At 46.3% G+C, this 19,696-nt stretch overlaps 1 protein-coding gene across 3 annotated transcripts in view; it reads left to right on the plus strand.

The window, feature by feature from the left end:
• fndc3a (fibronectin type III domain containing 3A) overlaps window positions 1-19,696 on the plus strand; it is a 42,201-nt gene that overhangs the window by 15,434 nt on the left and 7,071 nt on the right. For 2 of the 3 annotated variants that reach the window (XM_076100992.1, XM_076100993.1), the window contains 18 exons: window positions 8,846-8,922; window positions 9,019-9,265; window positions 9,443-9,745; window positions 10,544-10,602; window positions 11,737-11,903; window positions 12,019-12,078; window positions 12,165-12,303; window positions 13,012-13,065; window positions 13,174-13,298; window positions 13,505-13,679; window positions 14,310-14,396; window positions 16,418-16,556; window positions 17,124-17,192; window positions 17,308-17,426; window positions 18,367-18,472; window positions 18,703-18,878; window positions 19,021-19,134; window positions 19,249-19,398. In XM_076100992.1, the coding sequence (XP_075957107.1) occupies window positions 8,846-8,922; window positions 9,019-9,265; window positions 9,443-9,745; window positions 10,544-10,602; window positions 11,737-11,903; window positions 12,019-12,078; window positions 12,165-12,303; window positions 13,012-13,065; window positions 13,174-13,298; window positions 13,505-13,679; window positions 14,310-14,396; window positions 16,418-16,556; window positions 17,124-17,192; window positions 17,308-17,426; window positions 18,367-18,472; window positions 18,703-18,878; window positions 19,021-19,134; window positions 19,249-19,398 (2,366 nt within the window). Of the gene's footprint in view, window positions 1-573; window positions 2,105-8,845; window positions 8,923-9,018; window positions 9,266-9,442; window positions 9,746-10,543; window positions 10,603-11,736; window positions 11,904-12,018; window positions 12,079-12,164; window positions 12,304-13,011; window positions 13,066-13,173; window positions 13,299-13,504; window positions 13,680-14,309; window positions 14,397-16,417; window positions 16,557-17,123; window positions 17,193-17,307; window positions 17,427-18,366; window positions 18,473-18,702; window positions 18,879-19,020; window positions 19,135-19,248; window positions 19,399-19,696 lie in introns of those variants that run through there. The other variant, XM_076100994.1, reaches the window with a different exon arrangement.

Genomic DNA, 19,696 nt, shown 5'->3' on the forward strand with positions numbered 1-19,696 from the left:
CAGCTTTTTTTTTTTTTTCAGTGTGCGCAGTGAAAAGGGGGAGGGGCTTGGCCAGGAAGCATTGACGTATTTTTTTTACAGGAATGCCAACAGGATGACAGTCATGTCTCACTGCTCATAGGCTGCTCAATGACATAATCGCATCTTCTGGTTCCACCCGATGCAATGGAAAGCATAGCTTGAAAGGATCTGTTATTTACGTGCATCAATATGTTTTTATGAAATTAGATGTTTTTTTTTAAGGACACACAGAGCTGATGAAGCTTGGTCACATGGATTGACGTTACACTTGCATGCTGTAACTGACCTAAAATGTGTTATCCTAATATGATAATTATAGGGCAATACACACAAAATGCTTCCTGACATCTTCATTCTTTAGTTCAGGACACATGAATGCACCCTTTTGGTTTTTATGTAGTTTCTGTTACAACGCTTTATTACACTGATCCTGTGTCTCCCCCGGACTGTCATACTCTCGTGCCCCCCCCCCCCCCCCCAAAATACAATAATTTTTTCCCCCCCTCTCATCAGCTTTGCTATCCGAATATCATTTGGCACGCTGCTCTTGATGATGAAATGAGCTGCGCGCCGCCATGCTATCATAAATGCAGAATAAGCATACGGTCTGATCAGTGTGTTGGTAGAGGAGTTGGGGCTGAAAGGCCGTGTTTGAGTAAGATGTGTTACACATTCGTCCTGATGGCAGTCATTTCCTTCTCCTCGATTGTTTTGTGATTGCGCTGGCTTTGTGACAGCGACAATGAAGTCTGGCTCCAACACGTCGCTGACATTGCGAACGGAAGACAGCTGGAGTAGTAGGAGGTGGAGCCGCGGGGCCGTAATTGTAAATAATTATGGTAAAACGGGAGATCTGAAAATGATTAGCTTTATTTTGTTGTGCTCCGTGGACATCCCTCCGTGTATTTCTGTGAGCTCGCTGCCACTGTTTTCTTTTGGTTTTTTTCCCTGTTAAATGTTCGATTTGATAAAGAAAGATAAAGGATGTTGGCGTAATGAAGGTTTGTGAGTGAATAATTATCGCTACCCTTTGTGACCGCAGTAGGCAGTCGCTCGACATTTCAGCATAAATATAATGACCCATGTATAGACTGATGCTTATTATCCCTCTTGTCCGTAGCCTTTGGCTATGCCTCGTGACGTACATGAATAACAATGAGACGATAGGCCTCGGTTATCCAGGTTTGGATGACAAAGGAGCAAAAGCAGTGATATGAAGCCATCATACGCTTTCCCAAAGCAGGGGCTCTTCCCCCTACTCCTGTCTGACCGAGCTCCCGCACTGGGCCCTCTCATCATGAGCCGAGTAAACCTCCCTAATGGGGAGCGAGCATACATAGTCTCTCCATCAGAGGAGAAACAAAGGGAGAGAGGTGCCACATAGATCAGTGCGACTGCTACTAACTGGCCTGTCACAGGGTGCACTCATCTCTCGGTGACGTGAATAGAGGGATGACTCACCGCTTGCGGTGCAAGGAGGGAGGAAGAAGAAGAAGAGTGTGTGTGCGTGCGTGTGGGCATGTATGCGTGTACGTATGCGCGCGGGGTTGATCGGTTTGTTGTGTGGTCACAAGAACAGATTATCCTTGTTCACTTAAGTGTTTTGTGCATAGGCATGCTTTCACCTTTTTACCCTAGTATGTACCGACAGAGACAGCGCGACACGGTTCCGGAGCCAGGAGGATCCGGTTTACACACATTTTTCAGGATTTGCTCCGTCCCACACCCAGTTTGTGTTTTCAATTATGTATTTTTAGCAGCTAGATGTGTGTAATTGCTTCGTGTTAACGCATGACAGCCTGCTCAATACAAACAGACAAATCTTATAAAATGCAGTGCCTGGAAGGCAGTTTCCTTTTTTTTTTCTTTTTTTTTTATGTGTGCCTCGGAGGAGGGGCGAGGGAGGCTAATTAGCGTGGCCATCTAGTCTCTTCCTCCTAGCCGTCGTCCTCGCCATACGGAGAGTTCTCTATGTGAGTGGCCATGACCCCCAGCGCTCCACGGGTCGTCTTCTCGTAGATCTGAAGGCTGCATCACTGGCACCCAGCAATAAGACCGCCTGATCAGCTTGGGGACTGACGAGGCAAGTCAGCATCAGGACCACTGGGTTGATTAGATCCACCTCTTTATCTGACTCGGCCTGCCGGTGATTCACATCACTGTGGATGATTCAGTCTCTGGTTGATGGCTGAAAGCAGCGTCTAGCTCCACTCGGCTTGCTGAGGCTGATGGAGATGTGCCTTCTCCCACAAAAGCCAAGGCGGCCATTCCGGCATTTCGACGTGGAGCGAAAGAGTGTCCGTCTGTCTGTTAGTCTGTGCTTGCATGCTTACACCTGGCTCAGTTTGTAGCCATTTTGCTAGTGTCCTCTTGCCTTTTCTCTCTTGTTAGATACCGGTTGGTCAGTCGACCCATCTGCCTACTTGTCCCTTATCTCTGATGCCATAGCTGTGAAACACCTCATCTCATTCCTGATGGTGCTGGTCTATTTTCTATCGGAGGGACTTGAGGCTGTCATGTCCTCTGTGCCTGAAACGGAGCAGCCACGATGTGCACTGTTGAACATTTGACACTGTGTGGTGAGGGGGGTGAGGGTGTATCCATACTGTCAATACACTGGCGTGGTCTGTCTCGACAGAATTTCCACTGAAATTGACTTTTAGGAAGCTCTACCGCTGCAATAGACGTTTTCCATAATGTGTTCTGTACAGCTTCAAGCATTGACTGTATAGGAAAAGTGGACGTAGTCTCCGTCGTTTTGAAGCCTTGAGTTGGCTCACCAAAGACACCATCTTGGTTTTTGAAGTGACACGACGGCTGAACAACGTCCTCGCAGGGACCTGTCAATCACAAGGTAGCCCCGCCCTAAAGCATACCTTACTTTATGGTCTATTTGACTCTAAATGGACCATAATTTACTAAATGAACATCATGCTGCATTAAAGACTTGAAGCTAGAGATTGAGACCATAAACTCATGTTTACAATGTTTAAATCAAGTGAGAAGTAGAGTCATTTTTCTCATAGACTTCTATACAACCAGAGGAGTCGCCCCCTGCTGGTCAGTAGAAAGAATGCAAGTTTAAGGCCCCTTCACAATGGCTTCACTTTTCAGCCTGGAGGATGCCGCCTGGCTGCAATACACATGCTCCATCGCATATCTGTTCAAGACGAGTTAAATTGTTACGATTGAGTGAAAGCAGTCCAAGTGGTGTCATTAAATTGAATTACTACAGTTGGGGCCTGGTTTTGATCGGAAATAAGTAGATTGTAGCTGTTACAGAGTTACTAATGTTTAAAATGGGTGCAACACACATCTTCACACACTCTCTCTAGAACGACATTCGTAGAATTGCACTTGGTTGTACAAACGAGAAAGTGCCACAAATGGGTGTTAATTAAAGAATCTCAAGAGTGAAGTTCACACCCAGCTCACTTCCTCCCCTCCACACAGCTGGACAATCACAACAGGAAGTGGATGTTGGATTGTAGTTTTCAAAAAGGACATAAGCCCACTCCAATCCCAACGTCGGAGAGGTTTGAGCGGTTCCCAAGCTGTTCGACTGTCCGTCATAATTCTCAATAGGCATTGACGAGAAAAATGTAGACATTAGTGTTTTACAATCGGTGGGAATTAAGGAGTCTGAATTCTTACTGAAGACAATGATTCAAAATACATTTGCCATAAATGACCCCTCAGCTGAGACACTCTGTAGCAGAAAGTATTTGCCACATTGACTCGGGTAAATAATATGTCAGAAGGAGTTACATGAATGAAGCAAATACACATCATATAAAAACTGCGTGGGCCGTATCCATTCAGATTGTTGTGGGGTGGTTGCATATTTCCTCACACCCAGCACCCTTTTTTTTTTTTTTTTTAAACAAAGCTCATCACATATGGTTCACATAATTGGACCGCAAACATCAAACACATTAGCACGTTATTTTTATACTCGCTACCTCCCCCACCGAACTCCAAGTACGCGTACACAAACATGTGCGTAGAGACGCGCACACAGACGAGGTTCATTCACAGCTTCTGCAGTGAGTAGAATGACTGAGCTTGTGACTCATTCTCCCTTTTGCTGCGTTGATACGAAGGGGGGGGGGGGAGGTAAAGAGGATGATAGAAGATGATGTGTTTGATCAAAAAACATATTTCTTCTTCCCAGTGAATCAAGGGTGGGATGTCCGGAGGAACGGGGCGATCCCTCCGTCCACTCGGCTGTGTTTGTGTTTGTTAAATGATCCACGTCACTGGGTTTGTGAGGTTAGCTTCTCGTCACAGGAGGAGACAGTGTTTTTCAGAGTGGAATCTTCATATCCTGAACGGAGCCAAATCATTCATTATTTAAAAACGAATCCGGCCCCTGTGGTCATGGCTCTTCTCTCGCCCTGTGTTTGTCTGTCTGAGAGCAGCAGCAGCAGCAGCAGCAGCAGTGTGGTGTTTCTGTCACAAGCACAAGCATGAAGGTTACTGATTCCCTCCCCTCCTGTAAACGCCATTCATGCTGGTGGGTTCGTAAGAACCATGCGGATGCCTTTCTAAAATATCAGCAATTCAGACAAAGTTTACCAAATATTCTTATTAATTTGCTCCATTGTCTACTGTACAGCTTCCTCCCTCAGGCTGTGGTTTGCACACAGATCAACACAGAATGCCCTTTTCCTCTTTTTCCACTTGCTCCTCTCCTCTGTGTGTCTGGGTTGGCGGTGGTCTGACGTTAAAGGGCACGTTGTGGAGAAACAGCCCGGCCGAGGATAGAGCGTGTCCATCCCCGGCTTTGTAATCTGCTAATAGAACGGTACGGTTATTGCAAATTACCGCTCGCTTAATTGATGGAAGATCTTTCCTGCCTGCAAAGAACAATGGGCCGTGTCATGCAAAAAGAGAACTATTCGCCACGGTGTCATCACTAAGAACGAAGGTTAGGTCGCAATTGGTCCTTTTTTTTTTTTTTTAGCTTTACTGACGGTTCAATACTTCGCCTCTTTCCCGTGCTTGGCTGTAATTATTAACCTCTGTCAGTTAGTCGGCTTGCCTTCCCTCGTCTATCCTCTCTCCCTTTATTTGTGGATGGAGACAATTTATTAGCTCTAATTAATAATCAAGCCCGCTCCATCTTTATAGGCTCACAGTTCATCATGTTGCCATTGAGAGCTTATTGAGAGCTCCCGTGTGAAACCTCTCTGTCTCTCTCTTGTCTTTTCCGTCTAGCGTGCCCTTCTTGAATTTTCACATCTTTCTCTTAACCCAGCCAGCCTCTATCTTCTTTTTTTATTCATCGTATCTAATTGAGGGTTCATTTGCACACCCGATTAAATCCCGACAGTTCCCTCGGCTCGCACTATGCCTAAGAAGACCTTCGCAATGTCCCACTTGAATTTGTTTACGATCTCGATCCCTTAAAGTGGCGTTACCACCCTAGCGCATCTGTTTACGTGTATGTACGCACGTTGACGTGTGTGTGTTGCCCTTTGGTAAGTCTCTCCCCTCGGCTTTTTCACCCGAACAATTCTCTCCCCGTCTCGACTCAAGAGGCGCCACACCAGTCGATACTGTCGGCCCGCCCCGGGAGGCGTGGAGGTGTAAGACGGGTTATGCGATGTTGACGGGAGACGATGGCAGTCCCAAAGTGTTGCTCAGCCTCTTGTTTACGCTGCCAGAACGGGCAGCTTGTTTGTGGCTATTCTTGGCTCAGTGGCCGCCTGCTGATTCGTGTGGAGGAGGACTGATGTTTTTTTTTTTTCCCATGGCCGCTTCCTCTGGAAGGCTGGCACTCCTCGGCCACGTCGGCACAACCAATGCTCCAGTTGACTCAGGCGGAGGGAAGGGGGGGATGAGGATGTGGCCTTTTCTATCTGATATCTGTCAGCACTCGTGCGTCAGCCTGATGTAAAAGAGTGGGTGTCCCCCCCCCCTCCCTCCCTCCTTCCTTTGCTCTCCTAGTCGGTACACACGAAGCACCTCGTTCTAAACAGACAAACAATCGCATATTGTATGCTAATGTGATTCATTCGATTTCCTGTTAGTCGGCATTGCTGTAATCAGTCATCACCGAGGTGCACAGAGGCATTTGGCACAAGCAAGAGATCCTTTATTAGTCTTAAAAGTGAGTCGAGTGAACACTGCACACTTTGAACTCCCACTCAAATGATGTGGATCTGAAATCAATGAGGACTGAGCCGGTGTGACTGCCTTCATTCAGGCCGAGCTCTCCCAATGCTCCCTGGATTGTTTTTGTCCTTGTGTTCTTAGGCAGTGAGTCACTTCCCCACCCATCAGTCTGCTGCTTCAGTGTACTGAAAGGGGCTTCAAAACCCATTTGATACCAGGATAAGAGGGCCGACCTGCTAGCTGTCTTCTACAATAAAGTTTATAATGGGTAGACTAATGTAGTAGACTTTGAATGTTTTTACTAACAAAGTAATAAATTGTGAGGCATTGGAGCGAAGAGAACCGTGAAAAGAAGTTTTAAGAACAGTGCGTCCTCCGGTACACAGTACCTGTTATTTTGTGTGTTTCTTAGATGATTTTCACATTATTAGAGTATTGCTATCTTTATGATAAAGTACTTAAAGTAACTCAATTTCTTCTGTTTACTTCAGGTCAGCTCTGTCCACCTTATTCACACTTGACTAATAAGATAATCCTTTATTAGTCCCGCAGTGGGGGAATTCACAGGATCACTAATGCCAACCACTGCACTGTGGATCTGGTAGCGTTCATCCACTGTACCATGTCTTCCTTATTTGCTCAGTGCTCGGCAGCATTGAAGCATATAAGGAATGAGTGTAGTGTTAAAAATCCAACCGGCTCTATTGCCTTGCAAACGTAGCGTGTGTCATTATTGAGCCTTGAGTGCAGCAGTAAACTCTGTACCCGAGTTGTTACGTGTTCAGGTGTAAACTCGGTTGTCCGTTTATTAGGTACACTGCGCTAAAACGAATACAACCGCCCTACAGCTGTATCATTAGGAGGGTGTTTATCCAGCTGCTGAACGGTGTTACGTAATACACAACATATACACATTACAAACCAACAGCACCACAAACTTCCACCTCCAAAAAGACGTTTGAATAAATAAAAAGGGAAAACTGTATCCGACTGTATGAGCTTATCTGGAAACGTCCTTATTCCAACAATCACTTGTTGTTGCTCTCCCCCGAGAGGTGGAGCCTGGACTTCAGCACCTGGGGAGGTGCTACGAGACGTTTTAAATGTGTCATTACAAAGCCAGCCTCTGTGGTCGTGGGCCCAGTGTGGCTGTTCATTTAGAAGTAAGTGTCTTCTCTCTGCTCACGGCAGCTTCGTCAAAATGAAGAGACACTCTTCCTCAGGCGGGCTGCTGGGAGGTCAGTACGTGTTGTGGATCCCTTTTTGCTCTCCTGCATGACATCTGGCGTTGGGGCCCCAGTGTTTACGTCTTAGGTCTCTAAGAAGAGAAATGTGCAAACTTGGCACAGAGGTCTCGCTCTCGCTCTCGCTCTCGCTCTCGCTCTCGCTCTCGCTCTCGCTCTCGCTCTCTCTCTCTCTCTCTCTCTCTCTCGCTCTCTCTCTCTCGCTCTCTCTCTCTCTCTCTCGCTCTCTCTCTCTCTCTCTCTCTCTTTCTCTCTCTCTGGCTTTTTGCTGAGCTGTCACTTCTCTGAGCTGAGCTAAGCGCTGCACTGGCCCCTACGACAGAGCCATGCAGGGTACTTTGTTGTTTCTCAGCACTTTTATAAAGTGGCCTTCTTGCGTTTGCCAGTTTTAATAAAAAAAGAAAAGAAAAAAAGCCATTCTTTGCATTTAAAAAAAAATGAAAGTCATTGAAAATACAGCTGGTTTAGAAGAGTGAATGGACTGTCGGGATTGTTCCCCTACAGAGGTAGCGTCTGACTTTGGCTCTGGTGAAAACCTGCCAAGTGTTCCATGCCAAAGGTGGCAAGCTGGGAGGAGTTATTATGGTTGTCCAGATATACAGAAATATAATATAAAGTCCATTTATTATCTGTGTAGAAGGTTTAAGGCAGTCGGAAGAAACTTACAAGTTTTGATTACAAAGTCAAAAGCACCGTCAGATGGGGCCGTCTATAAAAACATTAAGAGAGAACTCAACAAAGATGTATTTTGGATGTATTGAGCCACTGAGACTTCGGGTACTACAGTGTTTAGAGTAAGCTGCAGTACTAAGCTGATGGTTTGTGAAATATTTGAAAGTGACAGTTTGTTATTTATGCAACTGCTATTTTGAGCCACATTTTCAACAACACTCTCAAATGTTGGTGTGAGCTTCAACATAGCTCTGTTTATGTTAATGAGACACATTTTTTTGGCATAAACAAGTTGGTATTAAGGATGTAAGATGATATCCGCATGTCATCGGTATCGGCAGAGAAAGGCCTTATAATGGAATATTGGCATCAGCCAGAAATGAACATTTCTACAGATATGACGGAGTTGTTGCATAAACATAAATACGTTTACATGTAAATTACCGTAGTTGTGTTATGGCCAGTGATTTGGGGGGGTCATCACGATAACCGTAGACATGATAATATGTTTATTCCAATACAGGACAGACTTGGAAAAGAAATGTGTGTGATTAACGGTATTGGCAATCGGCCAAAATTTGCTGGAAATATTGGTTTAACAGCAAAAATCCAAAATAGTGCATCCCTATTTGTTATGAAGACATTTGTTAGTTGGGCCCAGGCTAGAGCTTGGATGATTCCGGTCAGACTGGGGCCTGCGCACCACTACTTTCAACACATCGCCCACAGATGAAACAGCTGTTTGCCCTCGGGGAACGTGTTTGATCTCGCTCCTTCCTGCTTCACAGGTCCTGCTCAGGTTCCCATGATGTCTCCAAATGGTTCAGTGCCTCCAATCTATGTGCCTCCTGGATACGTTTCACAGGTATTTATTCTGAACTATTTCCAGCGCAGCCTTTCCGATTGGCATCTGGTCGACCTCGGAGCGGCTTTGATACCACGTGTGTGTGTGTCTCTTCAGATCATAGAAGAGAACGGAGTGCGGCGGGTTCTGGTTTTACCTCAACAACCAGAGTTCCACCCAGGGGGCCACTCCCCTCTCCACCACCCTCCACCTCCGCCCCATGCCCACCTGCCTGCCTTCATCCCACACCCTGCCATGATGCCCCCGCCACCCCACCTGTACACGGGCATGGCGGGCGGCGTGGGCGACATGAGCTCCCAGTACATCTCCCAGTACCATCCAGCCCACATCTACTCAGAGCAGGGTGAGTTGGAGCCAGCGGTGTCCGGGCTGTATTGTTATATTAAGACGAGTTTTTACAATCAAGGCCTGAGTCAAACTGTTAAGTCCTTCAGACTCTTTATGCGGCGAGACAGGTCTTTATTGTGTTCCTGTCTGTGTCTATACAAGCTCACAAATCTTGTCTTTTTTGCCCCTTCAGTCTCTACAGATTCTCACTCCCAACACGGACGCCCGCCGTTTGTTCACAGAGACGACAGAACTAGCAAAACGTACGAGCGTCTGCAGAAGAAACTGAAGGACCGTCAGGGTGGTGGTGGAGGAGGGGGGCAGGTGAAGGACAGCCCTCCCCCTTCGCCACAGAAGACCTGCAGCAGCCCCCCGACAGTGGACATTCACAACGGCGTCGGAGGGAAGGGGCTGGAGGCGGAGCCGGGGCAGCTCAGCCACGCCGTGGCCGGCCCCGACAAGCAGACGGGCAGGGGCAAAAATGGAGAGCCAGGAGGTGAGGAGGTTAAAGTGTAGAAGTTTGTCTAGGTTCACAAATATGACGTAAAGCACTCGCAGCGTTTTCCGGATGCGAGCAGTGTGTTGTGTTGAGGTGCTGAGAATAGTGCCTCATTAGCCGCTGCAGCTGGTGGCAGTGAGGGATTAGCAACACGGCCAATGCTATTCTTGATTACGTGAACTCTGCTCATTAATCGTGGAGTTTAACACAGCTTTTGACACTGGAGGGGAAAAAATTATTTCACCTCATGAAGGTTTCAAGAAATGTAGGAACACGAGCAATCTACGACAAAATTGGAATAGGATGTTCAAAATCCTGCTGTCTTTTGCATTCCATTAGAGACGGGCATACAATTGTAACTAATTGGCAAGCTAGATTGTGAACTTGTAAATTAGTATAACTGTGGCAGCAATCCTCTCAGGATTGTGTCAATTATTCTAAAGATTTTGCAGAGCTTTGAATTTGAACGACTGTCAATAAAACCTTACAGTTCCTTTTGATTCATTGTAGATGCACTGAAATGTTCTCTGTGCTGGTTCAGCATGTAGTTATAGTTACATGCTCTACTACACTGTCCAAGAAGCACACAGACATGACAGAAATGTTACAAATAGCAAAATGGATATTACATTGCCCACAAAATCCAGCAGGAACAACTGCAGGCAGAGATTAAGTCAGTATTACACATTTAGATAGAAACCGGCACGTTATTTCTCACATTCCTTCATTTCTTCTTCATTTCATGAAGACGGTGCTGTTTTTTTAATCCATATTCACTTGTATTTCTCTTCTCAGAGCTGGATGAGGAAGCTCTGGCCCTGCAAGCATTATTGAGCACCATCAGTACCCCAGTGGTTCGTATTCACTCCTGATATCTTCCTTTTATTGTTTTTCTTTATCTTAGCAATACAATTTGGATGATGTTGTGTGACGCTATTAGCGCCGTGTTCACGATAACCCGTAATGATGCGACTGCATTGCGTCATTAAACACACTATTAACATCCATGATGGATTCTTGCTGACATCGTGCTAATGGAGTCAGACGTGCTGACTAGCATCCATGTGGGGATTTCTATTCCCACATGTGCCACCAAACAACGACGCTAGCGTCTACTAAAAGCTCTGAGCTCTTTGCGAAACAGTTGCTTAGCTCTCACATCTTCACGGTAGTGTGCTTACAGATGACGATCACGATTACTTTTTGGCCTAGGGAAATAATCGGATGGAAATACACATGTATGCCAAAGTCCCCTTTGTCTTATTCTCTGAAATAACCAGCGGTATAATGATGCAGGGAAGCAATGAGGATAAACCGAAGAGGGGCATAGCTGTTTTAACTACAAATAGGATTTCCTTGACCTCATATAAGATGGGATTTGTCATACACTGTCGCTAAGGTCTGAACTCTTTGTAAAAGGAGCAAACCAAACCTATCGTAAAGGTGATTGATAAGGTTAAGGGAGGATGGCTAAGGGAAGCTTCTGATTTTTTTTTTTCCTGTCTCTGCTGCCAAACTGCTAAGAATCAAACTGTGTGAAGTGAGAGGGGGTAAGGTGGCCCCCTAGGGCAGAGGGGAGGAGGCGGAACAGACGTGACCTGATTGAGTTCTTCCACATATGAATCCACACCCCCCCCCCCCCCCCCCCCTGCAGTGTAGCTTAGGCTATTTTTAAGCCTCCTCAGAACAGAATGAAATATGTTAGGGTTCCCTGCCAAGTGCTTGTCCCAAGGTGGTATCGGCTCGAATATTTTGATTCCCGTCTCTTTTCCACGACCAAGCAATGTGATTTTTGTGTTGGTTTTGGGAAAATTAAGAATGAGACATTTTCTTAGACACTTGATACATAACACACGTCCCCTCTTTGGACTCGGGTTTAGGGTAGTACAATTTAGAAAAGTGAGTTTATTTTGCTGTGGTTAGAGGGACAAAAAGCTCTCTTTCCATGCTCAGGTTTGGTTTGATGATTTTAAACCTTCACACGATAGGTATCAGACATCCAGGCCAGAGGAGCAGTAGCGAGCTGCGTCGTGCCCACCAGGCCAGAGAGTGAGAACGGAAGTGTGGAGGACAACCGGAGCCCCCCGGAGCCCCTCAGCTACGAAGTCTCCGTCTCATTCAGCGGCAAAGATGGGAAGTACAACAGCATGTACTGGTGAGCGTGAGTAGCGAGATGCTACGAGATTCAATACCAACTTCTCTAACAACATTTAACATAGACAGTTATTTGAAACGACACTAAAGAATGTCTTTTTTTTTTTTTGACGCAGCGGGGAAGAACTAAGTGCTACTTTAGAAGACCTTCGACCAGCAACAGAGTATCATGTCAGGTAGGCGTAACCTACTGCCTGCTTCTGAACTACGGTGTTAACGCTCGGCGGAACATGTTGTAACCGCGTTCCTCGTCTTTCCTCAGGGTCCAGGCTATGTGTAACTGTTTACAGGGAAGCCCGTCGGAGGCTGTGAGCTTCACCACTTCAAGCTGTGAGCCGGATCCGCCCAACGCTCCCAGGAAGGCCAGTGGGACCAAGAACACACTGGTACTCCAGTGGAAGGTAATCTCCCAGAAACCAACAGTGTCAGGGGCGGGTCCTTCACAATTGGCAGCCGTATAGACGTGACAGAAAGCAAGCAACAGATTAAGGAAACATTTAGGCCACAATCTCTTCTCTGCACAGTAATAATACCGAGGTGGAAAAAAGTGTTTTTGCTAAGTGGTAGCCAAAGCGCCTTTAATCGTGTTGTGTGTGTGTGTGTGTGTGTGAGATACCTGCCACACATGTACATACAGGGAAAAAGTGTTTCAGAATCAGTCTCTCCTTCTTCAACAGCCATCGCTTCTGTGGCTTCATTAAAGTTGCTCAATCGCTAGCAGTTAAAGGCAGCGGTTACGCAGATCACCTCCCAGGTGTGAGTGTAAATGTGTGAGAGTTAAGCGAGGCTCTGCAAGAACAAATCGTGCATGCTCAGCAAACTTTACTGATTTAATTAAAACATAGAAGAGTGCGTACACCTGGATGCACATTATTTGTTATTAGCATGGCCTGACGATGGCTTCTTCGTAATTAGCGGCAGTAATGAGAAATGTTTCGCACAAGATTTTAAATGAAGTGCGGTGTGACTCAAGCCATCCAAACATTTGAGTTTGGCTCCGTGTGCTCACATTTAAAGTCAAAGAAATAACTGGGTATTAGTGGTATGTGTGTTTTCTGCATGTATCTGATTGAGATGTAATAATCACTCGACGCACGGTTTGTCTACAGGCTCCATGCGACAACGGCTCCAAAATCCAAAACTACACTCTTGAATGGGATGAGGTAATTGTTTTGACATGAAGGAAATGTTGATCACTGCACAGCACCCGCGTGTTTTATGTGCCACTAAGACTCCAAGTTACTTCTTATTGAAACGGTTGTTGTCTGCAGGGTAAGGGCACTGGGATGTATGAGCAGTGCTACTACGGCCCTCAGAAGCAGTACAGAGTGACCAAGCTTTCGCCAGCTTCAAGATACTCCTTCCGCCTTGCAGCTAAAAATGACATGGGAGTAAGGTAGGCACTCCAGATCAAGCTCGATTGTATTTCCTGGATGGCACCCTCCCTGTTGTCCATTTTTATGTTACTGTTTCCTCCATTCACTGTCTCCATCTGTGTGTGCATGTGTGTCTCTCACTCTGTCTCTCCTGTCCCTTTCTCCCATTCTCTCCCATCCTCTGTCTCTCTCTCTCGCTCTCTCTCTCTCTCTCTGCCCTCCCCAGCGAGTTCAGTGAAGTGGTGGACCTGTTCACCTCATGCAGTGTGCCATTGCCACCCTTCCCTCCAGAGCTGGAGATGGCGGGGGTGACCTGGCTGTGTATGAAGTGGCAGAGGCCCACTAGCTCTCCCAAGGAGGATGACATCTACTATATTTTGGAGATGGAGGAGGAAGGCTCGGTATGTCTCTCAGGCTCTTTTTTAAATGTATTTTTTAATCGAAAAATCTGAGATCGAGACGCACAAATGACACGGCATTATCTGCAACTGAATTGTTCCTGTCAAATATTCCACATTCCCCTTCTATGCAGTTGCAGGGCCATCACTTTTTTAGGGGGCAGTATTGCCAAGTTTATCTCTTTGACTTAAGTCTATCTTCAGACAGCGTGAAATATCTATGCTATTGACAAAGTACATACACAGTTTTCACATTCATAGTCTAGTCTATAAATAACAGACATACTTTTTTCCTGGTTGATGTGCATTATTATGTAGCTACTTGGTGTGTGTGCAGGCATTATTCATTTCAACCCGGACCGAAGAGGGAAAAATCAAAACACTTGAAAAAGAGTTTGCTCTAAAAAGTTATGTGACATTTCTAGCTAGTTACTGTCACTTCTGTCTGCACCGCCTCGAGCAGCTACCTGCAGACATAACGCCTGCCAGGGAAAACACAAAAAAAAACGTTCCCCTGTAGCCGTTTGTCACCTGCAGACCGCTTTATTTACCGTGCAACAATGGTTGTCTTGTAAGTCATTGCTCACTTGGTTGTTTTCATTCTTCCCTCTGTCATTCGTCTCTCTGTCCCAGGGATATGGCTTCCAGCCAAGCTACGACGGCGACGAGCTCTCCTGCACCGTCAGGAATCTCCACAGGAGTACCAAGTACAAGTTCAGGGTAAGGGAGTCCTGTGATGTTTGCAGTCAAAGCCGGTGATCCGCGTGCGTGCGTGCGTGCGTGCGTGCGTGCGTGCATGCGTGTGTGTGTGGGTGTGTGTGTGTGTGGGTGGGTGTGTGTGTGTGGGTGTGGGACGGGCTTCACGCAGGAGGGTGCTCAAGGCCCACAGTGGCCCTATGACTCATCTGTTTTTTTGCAGGATTTTGCCAGCAGGGGCGGTGGGCAACTGACAGCATAAACAGGAGTGCTCATCACATGCCTGGCCCCGATGAGAAAGCTAGTCGAGCAAAGCGTTTGAGCTAATGTGGCTTTGTGACCTGAGTTTATGGGCCGACAAGTGTCTTTCTCTCCATGTCACTGCGTTGCTCTCTTCTTCTCTCGCCCTCCCTTCATTTCCTCATCTCTCAGTCTGACGTTCTCTACTAAATTATTGCTCTCCTGGAGGTTTGACTATTTACTAAATGGCATCCGTCACCTGTTACAGAGAGACCATTAGATGCTCCTGATAATAAGATGACTATTTGAACTCAAGGGAATAAAGTGTGCAGAGATTAATAGATAATCTACAGTATATTGAAGGCCTATATTATATCTAACTGCATGTGATTTTTGGCTTTCAGTCATGGGATCCGTCCCAGGTACATTTGTTAAGGTGTTGAATGTCTTAAAATTGGCTTTTAGAAGGCTGTGGAATGTCTGCAATCAGAGTTTGACTCTGTTACAACGAAGGGGAAAAAGCGCAACACATCTCATTACATTATCAGTCTGTACTCTTAGAAATGTGAGTCTAACACTGCCGGGGTTAGCGGTTCAGTCCTCAGTAAGGCCATTCATGCTAAATACATATACAGTCATAATACTCATAAGGCGCTTAGAATAAAAGTACTTTAAGGTTTGAACTCTACCTGTGACTGGCTGCCCTGGCTGACATTGGCATATTCAGAGCACGTTTGGAAATTGTTCATACTATGGGTTGTGCTAGTGATATGATTATGTAATATTTGTTATAAATGTCTTAAGGGTTCAGTGTGTAGGATTTAGAGGGATCTACTAGCAGAAATGGAAGATAGTATTTCTAACTGTGTTTTCGTTGGTGTATAATCGGCTCAAACTAAGAATCGTTGTTCTTGTCAGCTTACCGTTAGCACTTTATATCTACATAGGGAGCGTGTCCTCCTCACGGGGTCCTCCGTGTTGCCCCACCATGTTTCTACAGTAGCCCAGAACAGACAAACCAAACGCTGGCTCGAGAGAGGCCCCTTGAAGGCCACCGTAGTTCTCTGACTCGCTTGGAAAGGTCGGGGTGAGCAGAAGGGGAATTCAGTTGGTTGTAATCTGCAACCTCTCTGCTAGATGGCACTAAATCCTGCACACTCTTTAAAGGATCAGGCTGATAACATCCTATATTTTGTATTGCCTGTGTGTAGCCATGAAAAGCAGCACCACAGAATTCCTCAACATGATACTGACGGAAAGGTATTGTGTTTGCCAAACAGACCACCATTCGCCCCAAATGATAGAAATGTATATTAGTCACTATCAAGACTCCCTCCCTCCCTCATTTCCAATTATCCAGTTGCGCAGTGTGAGGGGCGGCTGGCTGCTGTGCCGGTTTGTCTTGGTACAGTAAGTGGATGAGCCGTGCTCAGCAGGCTCACAGAGTTTTCCGTATTATCGCAGATGTGCACTGAAAATGCAAATGGTAGTAAAGCTCATCGCTCCGTTTTTTGATTGCACTGCTTGTGGTGTCTGGTGTCACTTTTGTTAAGTTTTATGTATAGATTTAAGGAGCCGAATGGCTTCGGGTATTATGGTATTTGTCTGTGGCCATTATCGTCGCAGGCAGGGAGCGTCGTACTGCCTCCATTACGCTCCTCTGAGTCTAGTCGGGGCCTTGTCATCAGGAAACGTAACGACCTTTATTCACTGCCCTCATCGACCGTCTATGCAAACAGTGGAACAATATTCCAACTGAGGAATAATACGGCTCCTCACGGCCTGCTTTCCTGCCATTCCTCCAGGTGGCAGCATACAACTCTGAGGGGAAGAGTAACCCCAGCCAGGTGGTCGAGTTCATCACCAACCCCGACAGACCCAGCAGTCCCTGCAGGCCCGTCATCAGAGGAAAAGTCCTGCCCAACAGCTTCAAGATGGCCTGGGGTGAGTCTCTTTCCTACCAATTATCTAAACTCCTCTGCCTTACATGTAGTTTACAATTCCACTCTTCTCATTGAGCTCTGCCTGACTATATATGTGAATCTGCTAGAGGCCGGTGACACCCCACGTAGTCCGTACAGTAGATGACTGACAGTTCTCCCCTTCATTCAGACACCAGCATGAATCCGTCCTACACCTCACTGGACAAACGCATCGCTCGCTGCTGTACTTGGTCTGCAGCTCCGAAAACATTGTCAAATTTCTCTCCGTTTCCACCAAAATGAGTTTCTGAATAAATGTTTGAGGCTGAAAGAACCTCAGTGTTTGCAAGTCATCTACATTTACATTTCTTAGTTGTAATACTTAATATTTCATGATGAGTTTGGGAAGCTTTAAGAGGCAGCGTGTTCCTCTATTATCTCCCCAAATTTCATAGTTTGTTGATATGCTTCAGCACACATCTTACTGCAATTAATTGATTCCAGATTTCCAGACATGGCATGAGTGAAAACGGACGCTTGCTGGCAAGTGCAGTTTGATAATTTTTGTTTTTTTTGTTTTGCAATTTAGAGCCCCCGAAAGATAACGGTGGAGCAGAAGTCACAAAGTATGTTGTGGAGCTGTCTGAGGGCTTAAGCGGTAAGTTGCTGATAATAAAAATGTTTAAATTGAAGGGAAAATTGTGTTTTGGGCATTAAAAAGCATCAGTTCATTTGTCTAATTAAAGATGATTTGCAATGCGTTTGTGTTGCAGGCTTGTCATGGGAGCTGGTGTACTCGGGGCCAGCCGTGGAGCACGTGTGTGAAGGCTTGAAGCCCGGCTGCTCTTACCAGACGCGAGTTTACTGCATGAGCGAGGGGGGGCAGAGCCCGGTGAGTCATTCAGCACACACACACACAGACACACGCACACGCACACGGCCTTGTGTTTTGCCACAAGGAGTCTAAGAGTTTGCTGATCAGTTACAATTTTATAGGTAGAAATAAATCCTGCACATGAATTCACCAAGATTATCCTGGAAATTAGAATCTGTGACACAGAATTGATTGGCAACGTATTTTGTTAACTTGACTGAGGATCGCTCCATAAACACAAACGATATGTGAACAGACACTGTTGCCTTATTGGCTACTGCGGTCCACAACAACGTAGCTGTACAGTTTAATTTACACTGCTGGGGTGGGCAGCCATGAATCTCACCACATCCCTCGGTTGATCTGATACATTTTACATGAATCACTCTGGATCGGCACTCTATTTCTGGTGAGTTTTAATAGGAAATTGTCATTCAGCCAGTGTCCTATGTTGGGAGATTAGACGATGCTTCCTGGTGTGTAAGAACAAGACAAAGCCCGCTAATCGATTAACCCTCCCTGCATGTGTCAGAGGATGTTTTTCCTTAATTAGTTGAGTTCACAGACGCTCTTCATTAATTTCTTCATCAGCTGTTAGTGCATGCATTTATTCATGATGGGGCTTGTGAAGAACCGTGACTCATGGTGGCGAGATCCTGTCTGTTGGTGCAGCACAATGTGACATAACACTCGCATGTTTGCCTTTTGTCACAGCAAAGTTGTGTCTGGGGGGGGGGGGGAATGAGGACCTATTTATTCTCTCGCCAGACAATCCGTCTAACTTTATCCAGTGCTCTGCATGCCGGTGCTATTTAAACGCCGCATTAGCATTTCTCTCCGTTCTGGTCTGAAAATGACAATTTGTGCCCACTGTGTTTTGATTGTCTTGGAGAGGAAGAGAGGAGTGAATTTGTTATTTGCGCTGGGTCTTAATTGGTGTGTTGTCTTCCCTTGCAAGCTGTCGGAGACCCTGCAGGTCCAGACTCCTGCGGTGCCCCCAGGGCCCTGCCAGCCCCCTCGGCTGGTGGGCAAGCCCAAAGCCAGGGAGGTGCAACTGCGCTGGGGTGAGTCATTCTTCTCCAACTCAGATCTGTGTGGGATGCATTCTAGCTGCTGTTGATGCATTTGTTTGTCGAGCAAACGACCTCAAAGCAGTGCGCTTTGATGATGCAGTTTGTATTATTTTGCCGTTTGTACATTTGTCTTTGTGTGTGTGTGTGTGTACTGTATTATTCCTTCTTGGAAAGCCCTTTTTTTAAAGTATATTGATTTTATAAACGCACACATTTCCTAGGTCCGCCTCATGTAGACGGAGGCAGCCCGGTGTCCTGCTACAGTGTAGAAGTGAGTGGGCCGCAGTCTGAGGAGAGCAGGGAGGTTCACCAGGGTCCAGAGCTGGACTGCTCTGTGGGAGGCTTAATGCCCGGCAAAACCTACAGCTTCCGGCTCAAGGCAGCGAACAAGGCCGGGGTGAGAAAGCCTGTCAGCGCTGATCCATCAATAACAGGGGAACTGTCTTTTTCTGCTACATGCTTTCAACCCTCACTAAATCTGATCTTAAAAAGTCGATTGCGATATGTATTAAACTGTTTTTGTTTTTGTGTGTGGATAGTTTGGACCTCGGTCGGAGCGCTGTGAGGTTACAACCGGCCCCGGGGCCCCTGAGCAGTGCAAGGCTCCTTCCACCACGTGCAAATCCCCCAGCTGTGTTGTTGTGAGCTGGGAGGTAAGACTAGCTCCCCTTCCACTGAACACACATGAATTATATAGCTGCATTATGATGAAACTGCGTCATCAAGTTAAGTGCTGGTCACCATTCTAATCGGTGTTTGCCTTCCAGGCCCCGCCTTGCAACGGAGCTCCGGTGACCGAGTTTCGTCTGGAGTGGGGAGCTGCTGAGGGCAGCATGCAGGTGTGCTACAGTGGACCAGGGCTCAGCCACGAAATGAAGGGGCTGCTGCCTGCAACCAACTACTTCTGCAGGATACAGGTGAGCACTAGTAAACACTTTATTTATTTTATGATGCCTAATTTTCATCTGGGGGGGGGGGGGGGTTCGTTGGCCTTCTCCAGATTTGGGGGTTTTGAAGATTCCTACCCTGAGGGCTTAGCTGATTGGAGAACATTTGTGAACTTTTTGACGTAATGTTCTTCTCGCATCAGTGCAAAGGGATGAGTCAGTTTGAATATATTAAGCAGCTGCGTAGCAGATGATGATTACTTTTTTTAGGATCAGCTGTATTGGTTGGCAGAGGTTTAATTCAGTGTGTCCCTGCCGGTTATGATTG

The sequence above is a fragment of the Anarhichas minor genome, unplaced genomic scaffold, assembly GCF_050575085.1.
Source record: "Anarhichas minor isolate MPS153535 unplaced genomic scaffold, ASM5057508v1 ptg000026l, whole genome shotgun sequence".
Taxonomy (NCBI): Eukaryota; Metazoa; Chordata; class Actinopteri; order Perciformes; family Anarhichadidae; genus Anarhichas; species Anarhichas minor.